The sequence below is a fragment of the Trichomycterus rosablanca genome, chromosome 1 (genome assembly GCF_030014385.1).
Source record: "Trichomycterus rosablanca isolate fTriRos1 chromosome 1, fTriRos1.hap1, whole genome shotgun sequence".
Taxonomy (NCBI): Eukaryota; Metazoa; Chordata; class Actinopteri; order Siluriformes; family Trichomycteridae; genus Trichomycterus; species Trichomycterus rosablanca.
In genome coordinates, this window is record NC_085988.1 from 3,497,858 (window position 1) to 3,520,447 (window position 22,590).

The following is a 22,590-nucleotide window of genomic DNA, read 5'->3' on the forward strand; positions in this document are numbered from 1 at the left end:
TTATTGATTAAATAGACAATATGCTTTGTTTCAAATGCACATTTTATTTTCATTGTTTCTTGTTCACAACAGATACTTTATATTTCATCCTTCAGTTATTCATAATGTTGGAAATAAACTCAAACGCATCGTAAAATCAGTTGCAAGTCTGTTTGTTAATGCAAGGGACTAACGACTTGATTCAGTCACACCTTCTACGTACTGTACCACTGCCCTGTAAATGTCCTCCCCAAAGCATGCTGAATGAGCAACAGGATCAAATAGCTCTCTAAGCATTTCTATGTGTTCGTTGGGCAAAGGACACACCAGTTCAGGAACCTGAATTCCTGTTCGATCCATGTCTGTGTCTTCGAGTGGCAAGTAGTTGAAATCCTGAAATGAAAACTGGATTTAACTATAGACACGTTTAAAAATTTTTTAATTAAAAGTTTTACTATAATAAAATCTCCAATGATGGAGAAAATTTACAAACCTCAACAGAGTCAGGATGGTCATCAGGACTTTGGATTAGACCAATTTCCCACAGTTGGTTTGGAGTAAGATTGTGTTCAGTGCGTAGTGAATGGTCATTCCATCCTGCTCTAAATGCATCTAGGTCATCCTGGATTCGTGGTATAAAAACATACTGGACACAGAAGAGATGTACACTGTAGGCCAAGTCCAGGACACCTTCCTCTTCGAGGAAATGAAGTAAATCATAGTAGACACTGGTCACACTGTTCCAAACGTCCCGCCAGACCCGTTCTATTCTACGGGGAGGGAGTTCAGGGGAAAATTGCGTTTAGTATTTAATGCAAATCCTTCTGCCATTGTGGACAGTGTAGTCAACATCTGCACAATATTACACATACATATAAACTAGGGGTGTCACGATCTCGAGCCTCGAAGTCAAAAAGAGGATTGACGATCCCTCCCTCTAAGCTACGCAAGCACCCACGCTACACAAAGTGACGCAGCACGCTTCGCAAAGTGATCAGCACGCTACGCAAATTGAGCAGCACACTGTAGCCGACGCCGCTAGTTAGCTAACCTGCAGAGTATGGTTTGTTGTTTTCCACTTGACTGCGAACAAGATTGTTACATTTATATCTTAATTAAATTATTTAAATTTGACCATTAGTGCCTAATGTGGTGTATTACAGATCACTTGTATCACTTTGCATCACTTATCAAGCCCACCTTTTGAAATAAGATATTGTAAATTTGATGAATCAAACCAATGACTGACCATAGACTAATCTAAAACTGGCATAGGCCTCTCTGCTGTAAAAAAAAAAAAAAGAGAATCGAATCGTGACCCTAAAATCGGATATAGAATCGAGGATTTAGAGAATCGTGACACCCCTAATATACACATACATTTTGTGTGTGTGTAAATAAAATATATACACATATGCACACTGTATTCTCATGAACAGAATTATTGGGAACTGCAAGATACCTTTGATTATGAACGCTTTTTCCAGCTATGAAACTGCCTCTGCCACAGCCACGAGTCTCAAACATGTAGCGTGCAATATCTACATTCTCAGATCCTTGGTCTCCTCTCACCCTTTCTCAGACACAAAAACACATAATTAAATACTACAATTATGAATGAAGGATTCATATTTTTCTTACACACATGCAAATTAATTATACTCATGTATGTATATATATATATATATATATATATATAAAAAAAAAAAAAAAAAAAAATCAGCTACTACCTTGATGGCAAACCATGTTCCCTCACAGAACCAAGGAAAAAGTTGAAGGCTGTGGTTGCCTTATTGTTGTTAGCTGCCTGCAAATAGACAATCTAGACACACAGTCACACACTGAAAACCAATGTGCATTAAAGATGATCAAAATATGCTGACTACAGTACACAGTGCTACTGAAGTACACTGAACATTTCTCTATTCATTTTTAAAACAAGTATGTGGTATGTTACCTTTCTTGAAAACCCATCAATCCCTCCAAACAAAACAATGCCATATCTGCACAATAAAAATGGCAGCGTTACTGACACTGTTCACGTTAAACAGCAACACACTTTTGTATATGGAAGTACAGCATGAACTACAGGGGTTGGACAAAATAACTGAAACACCTGGTTTTAGACCACAATAATTTATTAGTATGGTGTAGGGCCTCCTTTTGCGGCCAATACAGCGTCAATTCGTCTTGGAAATGACATATACAAGTCCTGCACAGTGGTCAGAGGGATTTTAAGCCATTCTTCTTGCAGGATAGTGGCCAGGTCACTACGTGATGCTGTTGGAGGAAAACGTTTCCTGACTCGCTTCTCCAAAACACCCCAAAGTGGCTCAATAATATTTAGATCTGGTGACTGTGCAGGCCATGGGAGATGTTCAACTTCACTTTCATGTTCATCAAACCAATCTTTCACCAGTCTTGCTGTGTGTATTGGTGCATTGTCATCCTGATACAAGGCACCGCCATTGGATGCACATGGTCCTCCAGAATGGTTCGGTAGTCCTTGGCAGTGACGCGCCCATCTAGCACAAGTATTGGGCCAAGGGAATGCCATGATATGGCAGCCCAAACCATCACTGATCCACCCCCATGCTTCACTCTGGGCATGCAACAGTCTGGGTGGTACGCTTCTTTGGGGCTTCTCCACACCGTAACTCTCCCGGATGTGGGGAAAACAGTAAAGGTGGACTCATCAGAGAACAATACATGTTTCACATTGTCCACAGCCCAAGATTTGCGCTCCTTGCACCATTGAAACCGACGTTTGGCATCGGCACGAGTGACCAAAGGTTTGGCTATAGCAGCCCGGCCGTGTATATTGACCCTGTGGAGCTCCCGACGGACAGTTCTGGTGGAAACAGGAGAGTCGAGGTGCACATTTAATTCTGCCGTGATTTGGGCAGCCGTGGTTTTATGTTTTTTGGATACAATCCGGGTTAGCACCCGAACATCCCTTTCAGACAGCTTCCTCTTGCGTCCACAGTTAATCCTGTTGGATGTGGTTTGTCCTTCTTGGTGGTATGCTGACATTACCCTGGATACCGTGGCTCTTGATACATCACAAAGACTTGCTGTCTTGGTCACAGATGCGCCAGCAAGACGTGCACCAACAATTTGTCCTCTTTTGAACTCTGGTATGTCACCCATAATGTTGTGTGCATTGCAATATTTTGAGCAAAACTGTGCTCTTACCCTGCTAATTGAACCTTCACACTCTGCTCTTACTGGTGCAATGTGCAATTAATGAAGATTGGCCACCAGACTGGTCCAATTTAGCCATGAAACCTACCACACTAAAATGACAGGTGTTTCAGTTATTTTGTCCAACCCCTGTATGTATGACCAATTATAGAAAGCATGTGAACCACAGTGAGTGGTTGTACAATTTCATAAATAATAGGATGTGTTTGGGTAATTTCTGTGGAAATGGTCTGGTTTTTGGAGTCTTAACACTCAACAGAGTACAGTCTGGAGTAAATTATGTCCTACAAACATATGACTACTTTACCATCTTAAACATCATTCAGTGCAGCTTACTGAGTCATTGAAATACCACAAAAAATTGTATGTTTCTTATTTGAAAACATATATTCATATTCCCTTTAACCAGATTATCAACACATTTGTGTGTGTGCCTAAACGTTAGACATTCTTTTACGATAGTTATGAGAAACTTTGGCCTAAAACATACTGTTCAAAATCCATTTAGGGCAAAAAGATACATAAAAGGGGCTGTAAAAAATGGCTGTGTGTGTGTTGCAGACTGGCTTCAATCAACACTGTAAAGAAGTCTGTGTTCTTACGTTTCTATATAATGACTTACACATAAATAACAAATACAGCTGAATTGCTGCAATTTCCATACCTAATTAACTTGTGGTTGGTGTCCACATGCACAAGACTAAGAGGACTGGGGACGCTGTAGGTCCTTCTTACAACGCATCCAACACTTGCCAGTCTTTCGAGGATCCCAGCTGAATCTACGCGATGCATCGAATCCCAGACTCTCGTCCACTGGACTTTGTAACCCAAGGCCTTCAAGCGGCCTTTGACCATCCTGTGACCTAAAAGAAAGTGACAATCATAAAAAATGTATAGTAAGAGAAAGTGTAATATTGTAACACTGCCATTTTGAACTGCAGCCAGTTTGGAAAACCCTGATAAAGCTGAATAATTAATAAAACAAAGTGACTGGAGTTTAAATTTACCTAAATTTGGTGAATCTTTTTTGACAGCTAGTACCAGGCTGTCCAGCTCCTCATCAGATACTTGGCTGTAAGAGTCTCTCACTGAGAGGTTCCATTCGGTCATCCGACGACGAATTGTCTTCTGTGACACCCCAAGTAAGTTACATATATTTGGGACAGCCAGACCAATTTCTAAAAGGTGCTCAAGGTGGTCTTTGGAAACACATAGCTTTGGACATCCTCTTGCTCCATCAACTGCATCAACCAAAATGGTGGTTCTTCTTTGATCTAGCTCAGTGTTGATGAGTGTAATAAGATTGTGAAGCCCTTCAAGCACCTTTTGGAAATATTCACAATAGATGTAATGAACACACTTATTGTAACACACACGTGAAACATTAATACAACATTAAAATAAATTAGAATGTAAAGTACAAATGCATGTATTTCTTATCAGAGATGAAAAAATCAAATAAGCTTTGTATCAGCACTTTTAGGTTGTGCTTACACTATGTTCAGACTGTCAGTCGAAATCTGATTCCGAGCATATCTGAATTGTATCCAGTCCAAAGATCCTCAACCTAGTGTAACTTTATTACATTTTACGCACCTCTTGGGGGAATGTGACATAAGGAGCAAGTGATCTTATGAGTGTCATCTCACTGACACACACAAACTCTAAATAGTCTAGATCCAGGGGTTGCCTCTGAAAAGCCTGCTCCAACCGCGACTGTAGTCTTTGCAAGACTTCTCTTCCCATCATCACCTGAGAACGAGATCAAGAAAGTTGTGTATTAAAACATCCTTCAACTTAAACATCCATGGCAAAATTCAATGTAGTGTACTGTCTTACCTCAAATGAATCAGACACAGAAAAAAACTATTTGTAAATAACATTGATAACTGGTTTCAAAGTCATAGGCTACACAGCACATTGTGAAGGCACAATTCCATCAGCCCCAAACAGACTGCTGATCCCTCTCCCTGGCAAATATGAGCACTTTAGTACAAACATTCTTAGTGGTAACATACTGAGTACTGTATTACTGCAATTATACTGATGATTTTTTAAAAAAATGTGTAAAGGATCACTGCCTGCATTTAAGGAATGGAATCATACGAACACAGTTTTAAGCAAAAAACGTGTTACATAGTGTTACAAAAATATAATACCAGCTCATTAGGGCAATGCCTTAAATGCTGAAGACTGACCATGAATGAAAAACTACTAGTAAAACAAGAGGTACTGGACATTTTTTGTATGTTCTGATATACTAGCTAAAAAGCTGGTGTCCTACAGTGTTTTTTCCATTGCAAAAGCTGACCAAAGCTCAGCAAATGCCTGTGTTAGTTAGCTAACTAGTTAACTAGCCCGCAGAATCAAAAGAGATCACATGATACATTCTGTCTGCCATTATTCAAGATAACTGTGCTGCAGTGATATAAAAATCAGGGAGCAAAACAAACGACATGCACTTCGCTTGCTATGCTAGAATACCCTGCTGCTAGCTGTTTATCTAGCTAGCTAAAGATGGTTAATTAATTGGCTACAGCTACCCAAAGCTAGCACAGGAGTCAAACTGACAATATAAATAAAAGCACTACACAGAACCTGCCTGTTATATTTTTAAAACGAACTTTCTGCAAAAGCAACATGAGCTAGCATTGTTCCTTACCTGACTCTCCATTGTACCTCTGGCTGGAAGCTCCATGACTGAGATTGGGAGGCGTGTTCCAACAGCGTGCCGAAATTGAGTGACAGCAACAAATCAGTGTTCTGATTAGTTAAACAAACCTCGCAATCTGATTGGTCCAGCTTAAAGCTTTCCTATTGGTCCATCAATTAGGCGTCAAAACAGGGTCAAAATTCGCAACTGCAGCAAGAGTTTCGCAACTGCAGCAGAGAAGGTGAATGAGAGGATTTTAACTGCACACATTCACAAGATCGGATTTACAAATGCTAATATTTTTTACAAATTAAAAAATATATATTTATATATATTTAAAATATTTTTTTCACATTTGTACATTTGAATTATTATTAATATTAATTTCTGTTTCATGTTTGCACATTCCAGTTCATTTGTGGATTTGGATTTTTCGTGCATGTAGTTGTTTAAATGCATTTACAAGTTTCAGTACATTTGTGACTTTTGTTTTACAAACTCAAAATCTTTATGACCCTTTTTTGATTCCATAAAATTTTCCTATATCCTGTTTCCTTCAAAAAAGAAAAAAAGAAACAACCTAGTTGAATCATTAATCTGAGTCTATAATGATGATACCTAGAACAGTGAAGAATTACATGTTCTACTGTCTCCGGACTATTGCAGTAATCACATTTACCATTCTCATATTTCTTAATTAATACTAGTGTGCTATTGAGCCCTGTGTCCAAATCTCAACCTTCATAACAATTCTTCCTCCTGTTTTCCTCTGCCTGTTTTCATCTTCTTTGAATAATATAAAACCTGTCTGTGCTGTGCCCCATAACTTTTGCCAATTGTCTTTAATTTTAGCTTTTACAATACTTTTAATTTCTGCTTTTCTATATTTGGTCTTAATTTCAATCCCATCCTTCCCTGCTGCTTGTTTTGCATATTTGTCTGCACATTCATTCCCTGCTACTCCTACATGAGCCGGAACCCATACAGATAAAATTCTTGTCCCTGATTTTGTTATTCCAGTTACCAACTGTTTTATTTCCCATACGATATCTTGTCTTGCATCCGCCTGAGGCGATTCAAGACTTAACAGAGCTGAACTGGAATCTGATGCCACTGTTATGTTCTACCCATGTCATTGCTTGTTGAATTGCCACCAATTCTGCCGTATATACAGCCAACTTTATTACAGAATATTTTATGTTCTGGTATGACATGAGATTCCCATTCTTTTGTCTGTTATTTTTGGTGCATCTGTATATATATAATAGTATTGTTTTTATATTTTTTATCCATATAATTCATCACCCAGTACTTGTCTATTTCATGTTCTTCTCATGGTCTTTTGTCCAACAGGCACGGGTCAACTGTAACTTCTTCTTGTACCCAGGGAGGGACTGCTGGATATGCCACTGTAGGACTTACTTCTAATGATCTTATTTCCATGTCATTAACTTTTCCATTTATTGTCCATCCATAGCTTCTAACTTTATCATTCGCTCTTTCTCGACACTGCTTTAATACTGATTGGCTTATGTGGTTTTCAGTATGACCTCTCAGATTTGCCCAATATGTTGTATAATGTTAACAATATAATGTTAACTGAAATAACACCTCCATATATACCACATGTACCATATGTACCCTCAGGTCCTGTTGTTGTTGTGTGTTGTTGAAGGTGGGAGAGGTGTTCCGGCGACTTCCGGTTTCCGGTGCTCATCATCGCCTGTTTCGTCCGGAATTAAAGCCGTTTTTCTGTGACTACCAGCAGAAGCGCCGGTGAAATCAACATAAACATCAACTTCAACTCATCTTCTAAAGCTAAGTACATTTCTTTGTAAAAATGGCCCCTGCAGGAGCTTTATTTCCCTGTATCGAGTGTAATATGTTCAGTTATTCCTTCTCCGTGTTTAGTGATAACTTTACATGTGATAAATGCAGATTAGTTGTTAGTCTGACGGAGAAGATCTCAGTGTTAGAAGGGCGCATTCGGGCGTTAGAACAGACTACTACTAGTGAGGGCTTAGATTCAGCTGTAGCAGTCCCGAATGCCAGCAGTTCAGGTACAGAACCCCAAACTCCGGCATTAGAGCCCTCACAGCGGGGCGACTGGGTGACGTCTCGGCGACATAGTCGTAGGGCAAAGCACCGACCATCTCAGTTGCACGTGTCCAACAGGTTTTCCCCACTCAGTGAGCCACCCGCTGAGAAGCCTGTTAATGTAAGTGCTCTGGTTATAGGAGATTCTCAGCTCCGACACGTGCGTATTGCAACCCCCATAGAGACACCAGCAACCATAGTCACTTGTATTCCGGGGGCCAGGGCGCCTGACATCAGAGCAAATCTAAAAGTGCTGGCTAATGCTAATCGTAGATTTTCGAAGATTGTTATCCACGTCGGCACTAATGATGTTCGCTTACGGCAGTCTGAGGTTACTAAGTGTAATGTTAAAGAGGTGTGTGAGTTAGCTAGGTCGATGTCTGAGGCAGTAGTGTGCTCTGGCCCCTTACCGATTCGACCCAGTGGCGAAACCTACAGCAGGTTGTTGTCGCTGAACCGCTGGATGTCTAAATGGTGCTCAGAAAACTGCATTGATTTTGTAGATAACTGGTCCACCTTTGAGGGAAGGCCTGGTCTTTTGAAGCGGGATGGTGTCCACCCCACGTGGGAGGGTGCTGCTCGCATTTCTTGCAGCATAGGTGACAGGCTTTACCACCGCGTTAGTGTAGCGGCAGATAGTGGTAACTGACTATCCAGAGCCAAGACCAGGCAGCAGACAAACAGGCCTAACCAACTGTCTGCGAGTCGCCATCGGACGTCACCTGGAATCCTTAGGTCACAAACCATTGAGACTGTGTCTGTTTACCGTGGCAGGTGTAAGCCAAAACAAAATCAAAAAGTATGTCTTAATAACTTAATTAAAATTAATCTAAATGAACATGAAAACAATAGTAGAGGTAAACTAAAGTTAGGACTTCTAAACATCAGGTCACTTGCATGCAAAACAGTAATTGTAAATGAAATAATTACAGATAATAGTCTTAGTGCACTTTGTTTAACCGAGACCTGGGCTAGACCTGATGAGTATCTAGGTTTAAATGAAGCATCTCCTCCGGGTTACAGTTATGAACATAAGCCACGTCTTAGTGGTCGTGGTGGAGGAATAGCTACAATTTATGATAAAGACATAGGTCTTACTGTAAAATCATCTCCCATAACAAACTCGTTTGAGGTTCTTATCTCTGACATAACCAATAAATGTTCATCTGATAAAACTAGTATGTTTAAACTGGTTACTGTTTATCGACCCCCTGGTCCTTACTCAGAATTTCTTAACGAATTTGCCGATTTTCTTTCTAAATTAGTCTTATCAACTAAGAAAGCTTTAATTGTTGGTGACTTTAATATTCATTATGAGGATAAGTGTAATCCACTCAAAATTGCGTTTGATTCTATTTTAGAATCCTTAGGCATCACCCAAAATGTAACAGGACCCACTCACCGCTGTAAACATACCTTAGATTTAATACTTACTTATGGTATAAACATAGACAACCTGGAAATTGTACCACAGAATGACTTAATTTCTGATCACTCCCTACTAATTTATGAAGTGTCCCTGTCCAATAATATACAGCAACCACATCATTTTAAATGTAAGCGCACTATTACATCTGCAACTGCAGCAGCGTTCATAAACTGCCTACCAGAATTACCAAATATATCAACACCAGAACCTAAAGAACTAGATCAGGCAACTCAAAACCTAGAGACCGTACTGCGCACAACCTTAGATAACGTAGCCCCACTCAAAACTAAACTGATTAGGGAGAAAAAACTTGCTCCTTGGTACAATGACCACACATGCGCAACTTAAACAAGCAGCACGGAAATTAGAACGCAAGTGGCGTCACACTATACTAGAGGTGTATAAGATTGCTTGGAAAGATGCTCTAACTGAGTATAAACATGCCCTTATAAAAGCTAAATCTTTATATTATTCATCCCTAATAGAGAAAAATAAAAACAATCCTAGATTCCTCTTTGAGACAGTGTCCAAATTAAATAAAAACATCAATGAAACTGAATCTAATATACCACCTGACTGTACCAGCGATGATTTTTTAAAATTCTTTAATGACAAGATAGAAAAAATACGACTTCAGAGTCAAAGTGTGTCACTTGCCAATGTTAAGTATGGACTCACTCCGAGCAGCATTGGTGATAATAGTAACGAGTTAATCCAACTAAATTCCTTTAATCCAATCTCCCAAAATGAACTAACTGCGCTGATTAAATCATCTAAGTCATCATCGTGTATACTCGATCCTGTTCCAACTCGTTTACTTAAAGATTTACTCCCAGCTATTGTAGAGCCCCTGCTTACATTAATCAATGCATCCCTTAGACTTGGGTATGTACCTAAATTGTTTAAAAGTGCCGTTATTAAACCCCTGATTAAAAAACCTAATCTTGATCCACATGTACTAGCTAATTATAGGCCAATTTCAAACCTTCCTTTTGTCTCTAAAATATTAGAAAAAGTCGTTTCCAAACAATTATGTTCTTATTTGAATGAAAATTGTATTCATGAAAAATTTCAATCAGGATTTAGACCCAATCATAGTACCGAAACCGCATTAATTAGAGTAGTTAACGAGTTGTTAATGTCTTCTGATAATGGATGTGTCTCTTTTCTTGTTCTATTAGATCTTAGTGCAGCGTTTGATACGGTCGATCATAACATTTTACTGGAGAGGCTAGAAAATACAGTTGGTGTTAAAGGACTCGCACTCTCTTGGTTTCAATCATATCTGACTGACCGCTCGCAATTTGTTTATGTAAATAATAAATGCTCGGAAACTACAAAAGTAAAGTGTGGTGTTCCACAGGGGTCGGTACTTGGACCTCTATTATTTACACTCTATATGCTTCCACTAGGAGAAATTATTCATAAACATGGCATAAAATTTCACTGCTATGCAGATGACACACAGCTGTATATATCAGCCAAACCAAATGATACTGACACAATCAGTAAGATAGAAGATTGTGTAAACGACATAAAAAACTGGATGTCGTGTAATTTTCTTTTACTTAATTCAGATAAAACTGAGGTTTTACTTGTTGGCTCTAAAGCTGCAAGAGACAAGTTGTCTAACCTGGTGCTAAACCTAAACATGTTCTCTGTTACTCCCAGCCCAGATGTAAAAAACTTGGGTGTCACAATAGATTCAGATCTTTCCTTTGATACACACATTAATAATATTACTAGAGTTGCTTTCTATCATTTGCGTAATATCTATAAAATAAGAAATATACTATCTGTTAATGACGCCGAAAAACTGATCCATGCGTTTATAACTTCTCGGTTAGATTATTGTAATGCTCTTCTAACTGGATGCTCTGGTAGATCCATAAACAAACTCCAGTTAGTTCAAAATGCAGCAGCTCGAGTGCTAACTAGAACTAATAAATTTGATCATATTAGTCCTGTTCTATCATCTCTACACTGGCTGCCAGTTAAATTCCGCATCGATTACAAAACACTTTTACTAACCTATAAAGCGCTACATGGTCTGGCTCCACAGTATCTGAGTGAACTTATTAATCACTACAGCCCAGCGCGTCCACTTCGTTCACAAGATGCAGGGTTACTTATAGTTCCTAAAATTAAAAAGACCACAGCTGGTGGAAGAGCATTTTCTTATAAAGCTCCACAACTTTGGAATAATCTTCCTGCCTCTGTTCGGGATTCGGACACAGTCTCAATGTTTAAGTCTAGACTGAAAACATATTTATTTTCTCAGGCTTTTGATTAGTATAGATAAAGGAGCAGAGCTTGGGGGTTCTTGGTCATAGAAACTTGTGGTGATCAGGGATGTTGGGTTGCTGTCGTTCTGCCTCTCTTATCCGATCACTCAGGTTTGATGACGGTGGGGAGATGGGCGCTGATGTCCTGTGAAAGCCTTCATGACCTTGTTACCTGCTCGCTCTCCCTTTTAGTTATGCTGTAATAATTAGGGCTGCCGGAGTCTAAAACTCTCTGTAAAACTGTTTTACTCAACTAGCATTGTACATTATTAACTACATTCTCTGTTGTTTTACTCCAAAGGCATTCTGATGGAAACCTGTTTACCCGCCGAGGTTAAGGATTAAAGTCGAGACTGCCGTGACAACTATGCTGCTCGTGCCGGATGTGACGGGTCTGGAGTAATTGCACCAAGAATGACAAGAAATCACTACAGACTTTATTATTACCAGTTATAACTTTTAGATCATTTAATTCTGTGTTTGTATGCTCTGTGTAAATCGTGTATTTATTTAAAGTATCCTCCAGGCCACCCAAGAAGGATGGGCCCTGCTGAGTCTGGTTCCTCTCAAGGTTTCTTCCTGTCATTTTCAGGGAGTTTTTCCTGCCACTGTCGCCCTCGGCTTGCTCAACAGGGATTTTTGTATCTGTTGGTCCTGGATTTTGTAAAGTTGCTTTGAGACAATGTCTATTGTAAAAAGCGCTATATAAATAAAGTTGACTTGACTTGACTTGTCTGAGTGTTGTGGTTATACAGATAATTTTTTGTATAATGTGAATCTCTGTAGTGTGTACTATTACTTTCTATTACTTACTTTTTGACTTTGATTTATGTAACTTGCTACTGAGGCCTTAATTTCCTTTGGGATTAATAAAGTATCTATCTATCCATCTATCTATCCATCCATCCATCAATATACCAGGGCCAGCTGGTCTCTTCTAAAATGTAGAGGCATTTCCCCCATCTCTACTTGAATTGATTGATTGATGTCACCGGTGTTGTTTTAACTGCCCCACAACATAATCTTAATGCCTGGTTTTGAATAATGTCTAGTTTGGTTGTTAAACTTTTAGCCGCAGATCCATACACCATGCATCCATAATCAAACACTGATCTAATGAGCCCTGTGTAGATCGCCTTTAACGCAGTTCTGCTTGCTCCCCATTCGACCCCTCGCAAACATCTCATTATGTTCAATACTTTCTTACATTTGTCATTTATATTCTGAATATGTATTGCCCATGTTAGTCTTTTATCAAACCAAATTCCTAAGTATATAAATGGCTCTACTTTTTCCAGCTCTTTCATTGATATTTTTACATTAAGTTTTACATTTAAATCTGTTCTCTTTCTGGAGAAAAACATAGTTTTAGTTTTGTCGATTGATATTCTAAATCCCCACTGCAGGGCCCACTCTTCGACACTATTTATAGCTTTCTGCTTCTTGTTTACCACAAAACCTATATTTCTTCCTTTCTTCCACATAGCTCCATCATCTGCAAACAGTGCAACATTTACCGACTGTCCTACATCTTTGAATATTTCATTTATCATCACAGAGAATAGTAAAGGACTAACAAAACTTCCCTGTGGAACGCTGTAGCTTTTACTAACTTCTCCATTAACTTTAACATTTATTCTCCTTTTTGTTAAGAATTCCTTGACCCACTGGAAAATTCGTCCCTTAATTCCTATTTGGTTTAGTTTAATTAACAGACCTTTCTTCCATAACATGTCATATGCCTTTTCTGTCAAAAAATACAGCTATCAATGTCTCTTTATTTATTTGAGCTTTTCTTATGTCATCTTCTAGTCGTATAACTGGATCTATGCTCCTCCCTCTTCAAAATCCACTTTGATGACTCTGCAGTATTCCTTTTGTTTCAATCCAGTATGACAGTCTTTTATTTATCATTTTTTCCATTGTTTTTCCCATATGAGATGTAGGAGCAATAGGTCTATAATTGCTCAGATATTTAGGGTCTTTTCCCGGCTTCCTGATTGGAATGATTACTAATTCTTTTCATGCAATTGGAATGTGCCCCTCTACCCATATCCTCTTATATAAACTTATAAGCACATCCTTTCCCTTGTCACTTAGGTTTTCTAACATACAGGCAAGCAGTAGCCTAGTGGTTAAGGCACTGGACTAGTAACCAGAGGGTCGCTGGTTCAAGCCCCACCACCGCCAGGTTGCTGCTGTTGGGCCCTTGAGCAAGGCCCTTAACCTTCAATTGCTCAAGCTGTACACTGTGATGTAAGTCGCTTTGGATAAAAGCGTCTGCTAAATGCCGTAAATGTAAACATACAATAACAGATTCCATCTTCCCCTGGTGATGATTTTCCTAATTTCCTTAGTGCGTTATTAAGTTCTGCTCTTGAGAATAACATGTTCAATACGTCTCCTTCTTCTCTCTCATTTTCTAGTTGAACCTGGTATTTTTCAGTTATTTATTTTCTTGCTCTCTTTTCATCTTCACTCAAATTTTCTGTGCTATGTACATTAACTAAAGTCTTTACTATTAACTCTGTTTTCTCTTTACTACTAGTAATACTCTTTACTAGTAGTTACTTTATTACTTCCCATTCACATCTATCAGACATTGTTTTTGTCACTATAGTGAGGTCGATTGCTGATTCTGAGCCCCTCCCAATATCAATTCTTGTGCTTGTCCCATCATTTAGGCATACTAACTGTTCCTCCTCCATGAATTCTTCTATTACGTTTAATTCATATCCGTTCATATCATCCCTCTCACCCCATAATGTCTTGTCCACTCACAGCCCAGTTGTTGCCAACCGCCTGCGACAGCGTGCCACGCTGTCCTCCCGTCGCCATCTCTAGCCGGACGAGAACTTGCCCACTATCAGCTAGCATCTGCTCCCAAGGTGAATGATGTTTAGAGTTTAGGGTTATTAGCGCCTCTACTGGACTGGAGTGTAGAGTACTGATAACAGCACATTCATTCATTCATTATAATAACATGCTGATATAATCACTCCTCCTCACCCAAGTTCACTTACTCAATTCAATCCTGACTGCTGAGCAGCACATCAACACTTTACATGGTTTATAAGCTCAGAGTCAATCACAGCAAACCCAAATCCACAATAAATCAACTCTGACATGGGAAGAACATGCCAAACCCTTTACAGACAGCCTCATGATGCTGTGCACTATACTTAGTATTAATATTTAGTAGTAAAGTGATTTATTTCTGCTTCTCTTGTTCATTCTTGTATTGTTCTGTGTTTATATTGTTCATACATCCTGCTCATTACTGTGTATAATCATGATTAAACCAGCACATACAGAAATATATTACCCCACTTCCAAGGGTGGCTCGGTGGGTAGCACTGTCGCCTCACAGCAAGACAGCAAGACTCACACAGGTCCTGGGTGGAGCGGTCTGGGTCCTTTCTGTGTGGAGTTTGCATGTTCTCCCCGTGTCTGTGTGGGTTTCCTCCGGGGGCTCCTGTTTCTCCCACAGTTCAAAGACATGCTGTAACTTTTCTGTTTTTTTATTAATTTATTAGTATTTTCACGTCATGTTTTACACTTTGGTTACATTCATGACAGACACAGTAGTTGCTCATTACACAAGATTCATCATTTCACGTCATGGACAATTTTGAATTTCCAATTCACCTCACTTGCATGTCTTTGGACTGTGGAAGGAAACCGGAACTCCCGGAGGAAACCCACACAGACACAGGGTGAACATGCAGACTCCACACAGAAAGGACCCGGACCGCCCCGCATGGGGATCGAACCAAGGTTATAATAGTTTTGGATTTTTCATTATAGTTTAGTTTTATTTCGTTTTGACTTTTTTTTCTCTAATTCAGTTAGTTTTAATTAGTTTTTAGAGTGGGTTTGCTAGTTTTTATTAGTTTTTATTATTTGTTTAATGCTTAGTTTTAGTTTAGTTTTTATTAGTTTTAGTATTAGTTTTAGTTTTTTCATACTTTGGGTTATTTTTCAGGTGCAGGATTCAAAAAGGGCAGAGTAAGTATTGTGTAATAAAAACTCAACAAAAGATACCATTTAAAAAATGTATTCAATTACTGTTGAACAATCAACAGTCCACAAGATAGCAGCCTTAGGTGCAAAATGTGTGCAATACTGCTGCTGAAAAGGACACACATGAACATAATAATTAGGGCTGTCACGCGATAAATAATGTTGGGCCCCCTTAACAAATTGCAGATGCTGATAGCTGATCAGAATGAATTAAAAGTCACTCAGAAGTTACACTTCAGGTCCAAATTCCTGCCTCTGGTATTTTTACTGCACAGTTTTAGTTCTTTTAATTTTACTTAATGAAAATATTGTAATATAATAATAACGACCTGGCGAGTGCAGCCAGTGGGGGGGGGGGGGGGGGGGGCAGTAATTTACACAAGAACAATTTTTTCTTAAAAAAAAGGGCTATTCTAAGAAAAGGAATGTTGTTTTCTAACGTCTCACTGGTCATGTAATGTGAATTACAAATATATTTTCTGGTCTTTAAAGAATGTTAAGTGTACTATAGGGCGCAGGGAGAAAGTGTGTAGGGAAGGTCTCAGAATTGACCGTGTCCGCCTGTGCTTATATTTACATTTTCAGCATTTAGCAGACGCTTTTATACAAAGCAACTTACACGATGAGCGGAACACAATGAGCAGTTGAGGGTTAAGGGCCTTGCTCAGGGACCCAACAGTAGCAACTTGGTGGTGGCGGGGCTTGAACCGGTGTTCTGTCGATTTATCCTACCCATCGATTTGTCCTACTGAGCATGCGCACATCGGTTTTGACTCGTTGCGGGGAACGCCTATAATTCTGTGCTACCTTTGCCTAATTTATTTGTTCTAGCGGTTAGTAACGTATGGTTTCGTTTTAATTCTTTAAAAAGTTTAAAGTTTAAGTGTATGTATATGTAATGCTGTTATTATGTGACTTTAAAAAAAAAAAGCTATATAAAAATATTCAAAGTGCTTAAATGAGCTGTACTTGATTGATTACAGTTAAATAACTGTGTATCTTAATAATGCTGTGTTAACGTTGTATTTAACCACGTTTATACATGCCTTTGGTAATTTTAGATGCGTTTTTCATACATCTAGAAAAGCCAATCATTTTTAAATAACCATCTGCGACCTTAACATTATGACAACACAAAATGTATTAGGTTATTTTTCAGTTTTGTGCTTTATTAGCAGTTCAATATGTACAGTAACGGTTGTTTGAAGTTAAAGTTGAGTTTAAAGTGAATTACTGAATGAATATGTTGAGCATTTATTACGTTTTTTATGTACTCAGTTATTTGTATATGTACAACTATTTTTTGCTGCTCCCCTGTCAGTTTAGTTCTAATTATTTGAGATTAAGATGTTCTTCGGGTTAGAATATTATTTACTACAAAATCAAAATGTACATACATCATACATACATCATACACACATACACATATATATATATATATATATATATATATACATACTGTATATACATATAATACTCACTACATAGCCAACACTACATATACACACTACATAGCCAAAAGAACTCGCTTGTAGTTCTACAATTACTGACTGTAGTCCATCTGTTTCTCTGCATGCTTTGTTAGCTCCCTTCATGCTGTTCGTCAATGGTCAGAACCCCCACAGAGCAGGTATTATTTAGGTGGTGGATCATTCTCAGCACTGCAGTGACACTGACATGGTGGTGGTGTGAGTGGATCAGAAACAGCAGTGCTGCTGGAGTTTTAAAATACAGTGTCCACTCACTGTCCACTCTATTAGACACTCCTACCTAGTTGGTCCACCTTGTAGATGTAAAGTCAGAGACGATCGCTCATCTATTGCTGCTGTTTGAGTCGGTCATCTTCTAGACCTTCATCAGTGGTCACAGGACACTGCCCACAGGGTGCTGTAGGCTGGATATTTTTGGTTGGTGGACCAATCTCAGTCCAGCAGTGAGGTGTTTAAAAACTCAGCACTGCTGTGTCTGATCCATTCATACCAGCACAACACACACTAACACCATGTCAGTGTCACTGCAGTGCTGAGAATGATCCACCACCTAAATAATACCTGCTCTGTAGTGGTCCTGTAGGGGGTCTGACCACTGAAGAACAGGGTGAAAGCAGGTTAAAAAGTATGTAGAGAAACAGATGAACTACAGTCAGTAATTTTAGAACTACAGAGTGCTTATACATGATAAGTTTTTCAGGATGAACTCAAGTTCATATGCATGTATAAATAGCTGGAGGTAATATTGTTATTGAATATTTTAAACTAGTTAGAATTTTGCTAAACCAGATTTTGCCACTGTCTCCATTAATTAATAGGAATTATAAAGCCAAGTGAACTTCATGACAGCAGGGCTGAGTGGTGATTTAAGACAATGCAGAGGATTACTGCATAAGTTGCTCCATGCTGCAAGACAGAGCTGACAAGAGCATGATTGAAATGATAGATATTTAGAGCAGCTATATTATACAGATATACAGATATATTTTATCTAATTTTACCTTTATTATTAAAAAGTTATTGTGAACATTATTTACTGATTTGTACAGCATTGTTACCTGTTTTACTCAGGTGCAGTGTGACAGTAGATGGGTACATTTTAATGTGCAGAATATAACAAATCACACCCAAAATACATATGTAAAAAATGTAGACACATCCACCAGAGACTCAGGATGTGTTGTTGTTAATAAACTAGTTTAAAAATTACACAATTATTTGAGATGTATGGGCTGTATAGTGGCTCAGTGGGTAGCTTTGTTGATTCACAGCAAGAAGGTCCTGGGCTCCATTTACAGGTGGATTCTTTCTGTGAGAAGTTTGCATGTTCTCCCCATGTGTATGTGGGGTTTTTTTTCCGGGTGCTCTAGTTTTCTCCCACAGTCCAAAGACATGCAAGTGAGGTAAATTGAAGATACAAAACTGTCTCTGACTGTGTTTGATATTAAATGTGTGAACTAATAAATCTTGTGTAATGAGTAACTACCTGCCCTGTCATGAATGTAACCATGATGTTAAAATCCTAATAAATAAATTAAAAATTAAGATAAATGTCTGAGAGACAGGTCAATAAATCAAGTGTGCTACCTATCATTTGTAATAAAATATAAGCCCATCGAGATGTGCTAACACTATTTATAATAAGACATAGATCTATCGAGATGCGCTGTCTATTGTTTATAATAATATACATACCTATCGAGATGTGCTACCTATAGTTTATAATAAGATACATACCTATCGAGATGTCCTACCTATTGTTTATAATAAGATATAGAGCTATCGAGATGTCCTACCTATTGTTTATAATAAGATACATACCTATCGAGATGTCCTACCTATTGTTTATAATAAGATACATACCTATCGAGATGTCCTACCTATTGTTTATAATAAGATACATACCTATCGAGATGTCCTACCTATTGTTTATAATAAGATACATACCTATCGAGATGTGCTACCTATAGTTTATAATAAGATACATACCTATCGAGATGTCCTACCTATTGTTTATAATAAGATATAGAGCTATCGAGATGTCCTACCTATTGTTTATAATAAGATACATACCTATCGAGATGTCCTACCTATTGTTTATAATAAGATACATACCTATCGAGATGTCCTACCTATTGTTTATAATAAGATACATACCTATCGAGATGTCCTACCTATTGTTTATAATAAGATACATACCTATCGAGATGTGCTACCTATAGTTTATAATAAGATACATACCTATCGAGATGTCCTACCTATTGTTTATAATAAGATATAGAGCTATCGAGATGTGCTACCTATAGTTTATAATAAGATACATACCTATCGAGATGTCCTACCTATTGTTTATAATAAGATACATACCTATCGAGATGTCCTACCTATTGTTTATAATAAGATATAGAGCTATCGAGATGTCCTACCTATTGTTTATAATAAGATATAGAGCTATCGAGATGTGCTACCTATAGTTTATAATAAGATACATACCTATCGAGATGTCCTACCTATTGTTTATAATAAGATACATACCTATCGAGATGTCCTACCTATTGTTTATAATAAGATATAGACCTATCGAGATGTCCTACCTATTGTTTATAATAAGATATAGAGCTATCGAGATGTGCTACCTATAGTTTATAATAAGATACATACCTATCGAGATGTCCTACCTATTGTTTATAATAAGATATAGAGCTATCGAGATGTGCTACCTATAGTTTATAATAAGATACATACCTATCGAGATGTCCTACCTATTGTTTATAATAAGATACATACCTATCGAGATGTCCTACCTATTGTTTATAATAAGATATAGAGCTATCGAGATGTCCTACCTATTGTTTATAATAAGATATAGAGCTATCGAGATGTCCTACCTATTGTTTATAATAAGATATAGAGCTATCGAGATGTCCTACCTATTGTTTATAATAAGATACATACCTATCGAGATGTGCTACCACTAGTTATAATAAGATACCTATAATTTATAATATGATAGACATAATTTTAATAAGAACAGATCGATAAAACTTAAATATTTACTACAGGAATACATTTCGATAGGGTAGGACAAATCGACAGATAGATCTATAAATCTGCGCTACGGTAGGAAGTTTCGATAGGGTAGGACAAATCGACAGATAGATCTATAAATCTGCGCTACGGTAGGAAGTTTCGATAGGGTAGGACAAATCGACAGAACACCGGCAACCTTCTGTTTACTAGTCCAGTACCTTAACCACTGAGCTATCACTGGCCATTATATTGTTCTTAATCAGCGTTCTGCTTCATGCACTTTTAAGAAATGCAATTAACCACAGAGACACACATTTACGTGGCACAAAGAGCCCAATAAAAATAGTTTGATTAAAATGTTTCATCTTGAGAATTTTTTTTTAATCGCGATTAAAAATGTAACGCGTTAATCGCGATTACGACAGCCCTAATAATAATATAAACTAATTCATGAGACACACATTAGGGAGCTCAATCTGAGAAAAACATAAACTTAACTTTTGCTGTTGTCATTTTACAGCGTGGTGAGCAGAAACAGAAACAGTCTTTTTGTAAACATGAAGTGGCGTCAGGGAGCATCTCCCCAATCTCAATCCGCTCCCTACTCACTCCCTCTCTCCACTCCGCCTCCGTTTGCGCGTTCACGTGGAGTGTCCCTCTGTAGTGGAGTGTTAGTGAGGAGGGAGCGGATTGGGAAAGGCCGGTAGCTAACGTAAAACTGCTCGAGTGGAAATAATCGATTTCATATCAGTTCACAAAGCTCATAAATAGACAAACACGAAAACGAAGGCTATTCTATCTATAATTTTAGTACGTTTTAGTTAGTTTTGTAAACGCAAAATACAGTTTCAGTTAGTTATCGTTTTTTCTTTTAATTACCGTTTTTATTTATTTCAGTTAACGAAAATGTTTTTTCAATTTCAGTTTTCGTTATTTCGTTCGTTTTCGTTAACGATAATAACCCTGGATCGAACCCAGGACCTTCTTGCTGTGAGGCGACAGTGCTACCCACTTAGCCACTGTGCCGCCTCTCTGTTTTTTTTTTTTGTTGTTGTTTTTTTTTCTTTTTTTTACAGCAAAGAACCCTTAAATTACCATATAAGTAAAGCATTCCTCACCAGAGAATGTACAAACATCTTCTAAGGACCAGGCGGCGTAAATTCTCTCTCAGTAGAGCGTATTACTTTATTACACAAAATACGACCGTACACCCAACTCACAAGTCTATTTACCCCTACTTTCCTGTGAATGTCCCGTTTTTAAAAACCAGCAGATTAGTCCATTGTCCAAAACTGTTAATGATAATGGGAGAGAGAAAGAATGAAAGAGAGAGAGAGATGAGGTTACCTTTACTTCAGAACCCGGCATCTCACCCAACCGTCCTCACTGTAGTGCATGGAACGCCAAAACACCTTCAATGCTGAGCTCCCGTTAATCCAAATACTTCTGTAGTGGCGTGTAAATTGTGAGGCAGGTTGAGACAAGTGTTGGAGGCTAGCAAGAAGGACAGAAGCTCAAAAGTCCAAGTTACCAGCACTATTGTTTTATTCTCACACACAAGAAAAACAAGTAAAAGCCACAGCTGGTTGACATAAGTAACCCCATTGACCTCAGTCAACTAAAAGGCCATTATCCATGAGAAAAGATTTAGACCATAGCAGTCTCACTATAAGGCTGTAGCTGCGAAGCTACATAAGACTTTCGCCACCTTCCCCCTTCCTCCTCACTTCATCCTGCTTTAACTAGAAGACTCTCCCCTCTAGGACCTGGCAGCCAATCCTAAAGCAGGAGAAATTAGAGAGGACATTTTATGCAGAACTTAAATCAATAATTCAGCTAGCTTTAGTCATTATTCTGTTCTTTTCTAACTTCAGGTACCTTCTAAACGTCAAAGTCCCGGACCAGCACCGACCCCACCGACACCCAGATCATCTCCAGACAACAGGTAAGTACCTATTTATTTATTTACACTATTTACGTTGGATAAATTAGTCTAGTCTCCTGGTAATCAACACAGACAGCTCTGGTGATGTGTAAGAAGTACTTACATCATTACATGGCGAAAAAGCAAAAATGTATGGACTGCGGTCAATCAAAAAAACAAAAAAAAGAAAAAGAAAAAATAATCCCGGGGATAAAGTTCTCCAGCAAAAGAAAATCTTATGTCCACAAGCACCGAAAGGCATAATAAGGCATTGGACTTGTCATATGCCAATGTAAAGAAGTCCTATAGCCCTAGCGTACTCTCCCCACTGGGGAACTCAGGCCATAACCTGGTGCACCTGTATAAAGCATTTGTACTGGGGCAACTCATGGTGATCGAGACAGTCAAGAGGCGTCTGCCAAGGCTATAAGTATCCTGAAGGGCTGTTTTGTGACCCCCATGCTGAGATGTATTAG

General features: G+C 38.4%; 1 protein-coding gene across 1 annotated transcript; it reads right to left on the bottom strand.

Annotated features, from left to right (window-relative positions):
* Nucleotides 1–24: 24 nt before the first annotated feature.
* LOC134317115 (uncharacterized) lies at nt 25–5,872 on the bottom strand. Its single transcript, XM_062997822.1, has 9 exons — nt 5,846–5,872; nt 4,780–4,935; nt 4,191–4,506; nt 3,848–4,046; nt 1,937–1,982; nt 1,710–1,801; nt 1,442–1,552; nt 473–749; nt 25–372 (listed from the first exon to the last, which is right to left on the bottom strand). The coding sequence occupies exons 1-9, from the start codon at nt 5,855–5,857 to the stop codon at nt 169–171; spliced, it is 1,413 nt and encodes a 470-aa protein (XP_062853892.1). The 5' UTR covers nt 5,858–5,872; the 3' UTR covers nt 25–168.
* Nucleotides 5,873–22,590: the final 16,718 nt, after the last annotated feature.

Excerpts from the sequence above, each read along its gene's own strand:
- LOC134317115 (XM_062997822.1), bottom strand. Across the intron at positions 4,507-4,779 it reads ATGTCACATTCCCCCAAGAG|GTGCTTGAAGGGCTTCACAA; the intron begins GTGCGTAAAATG and ends TATTTCCAAAAG. Across the intron at positions 1,802-1,936 it reads TTGATGGGTTTTCAAGAAAG|ATTGTCTATTTGCAGGCAGC; the intron begins GTAACATACCAC and ends CTGTGTGTCTAG.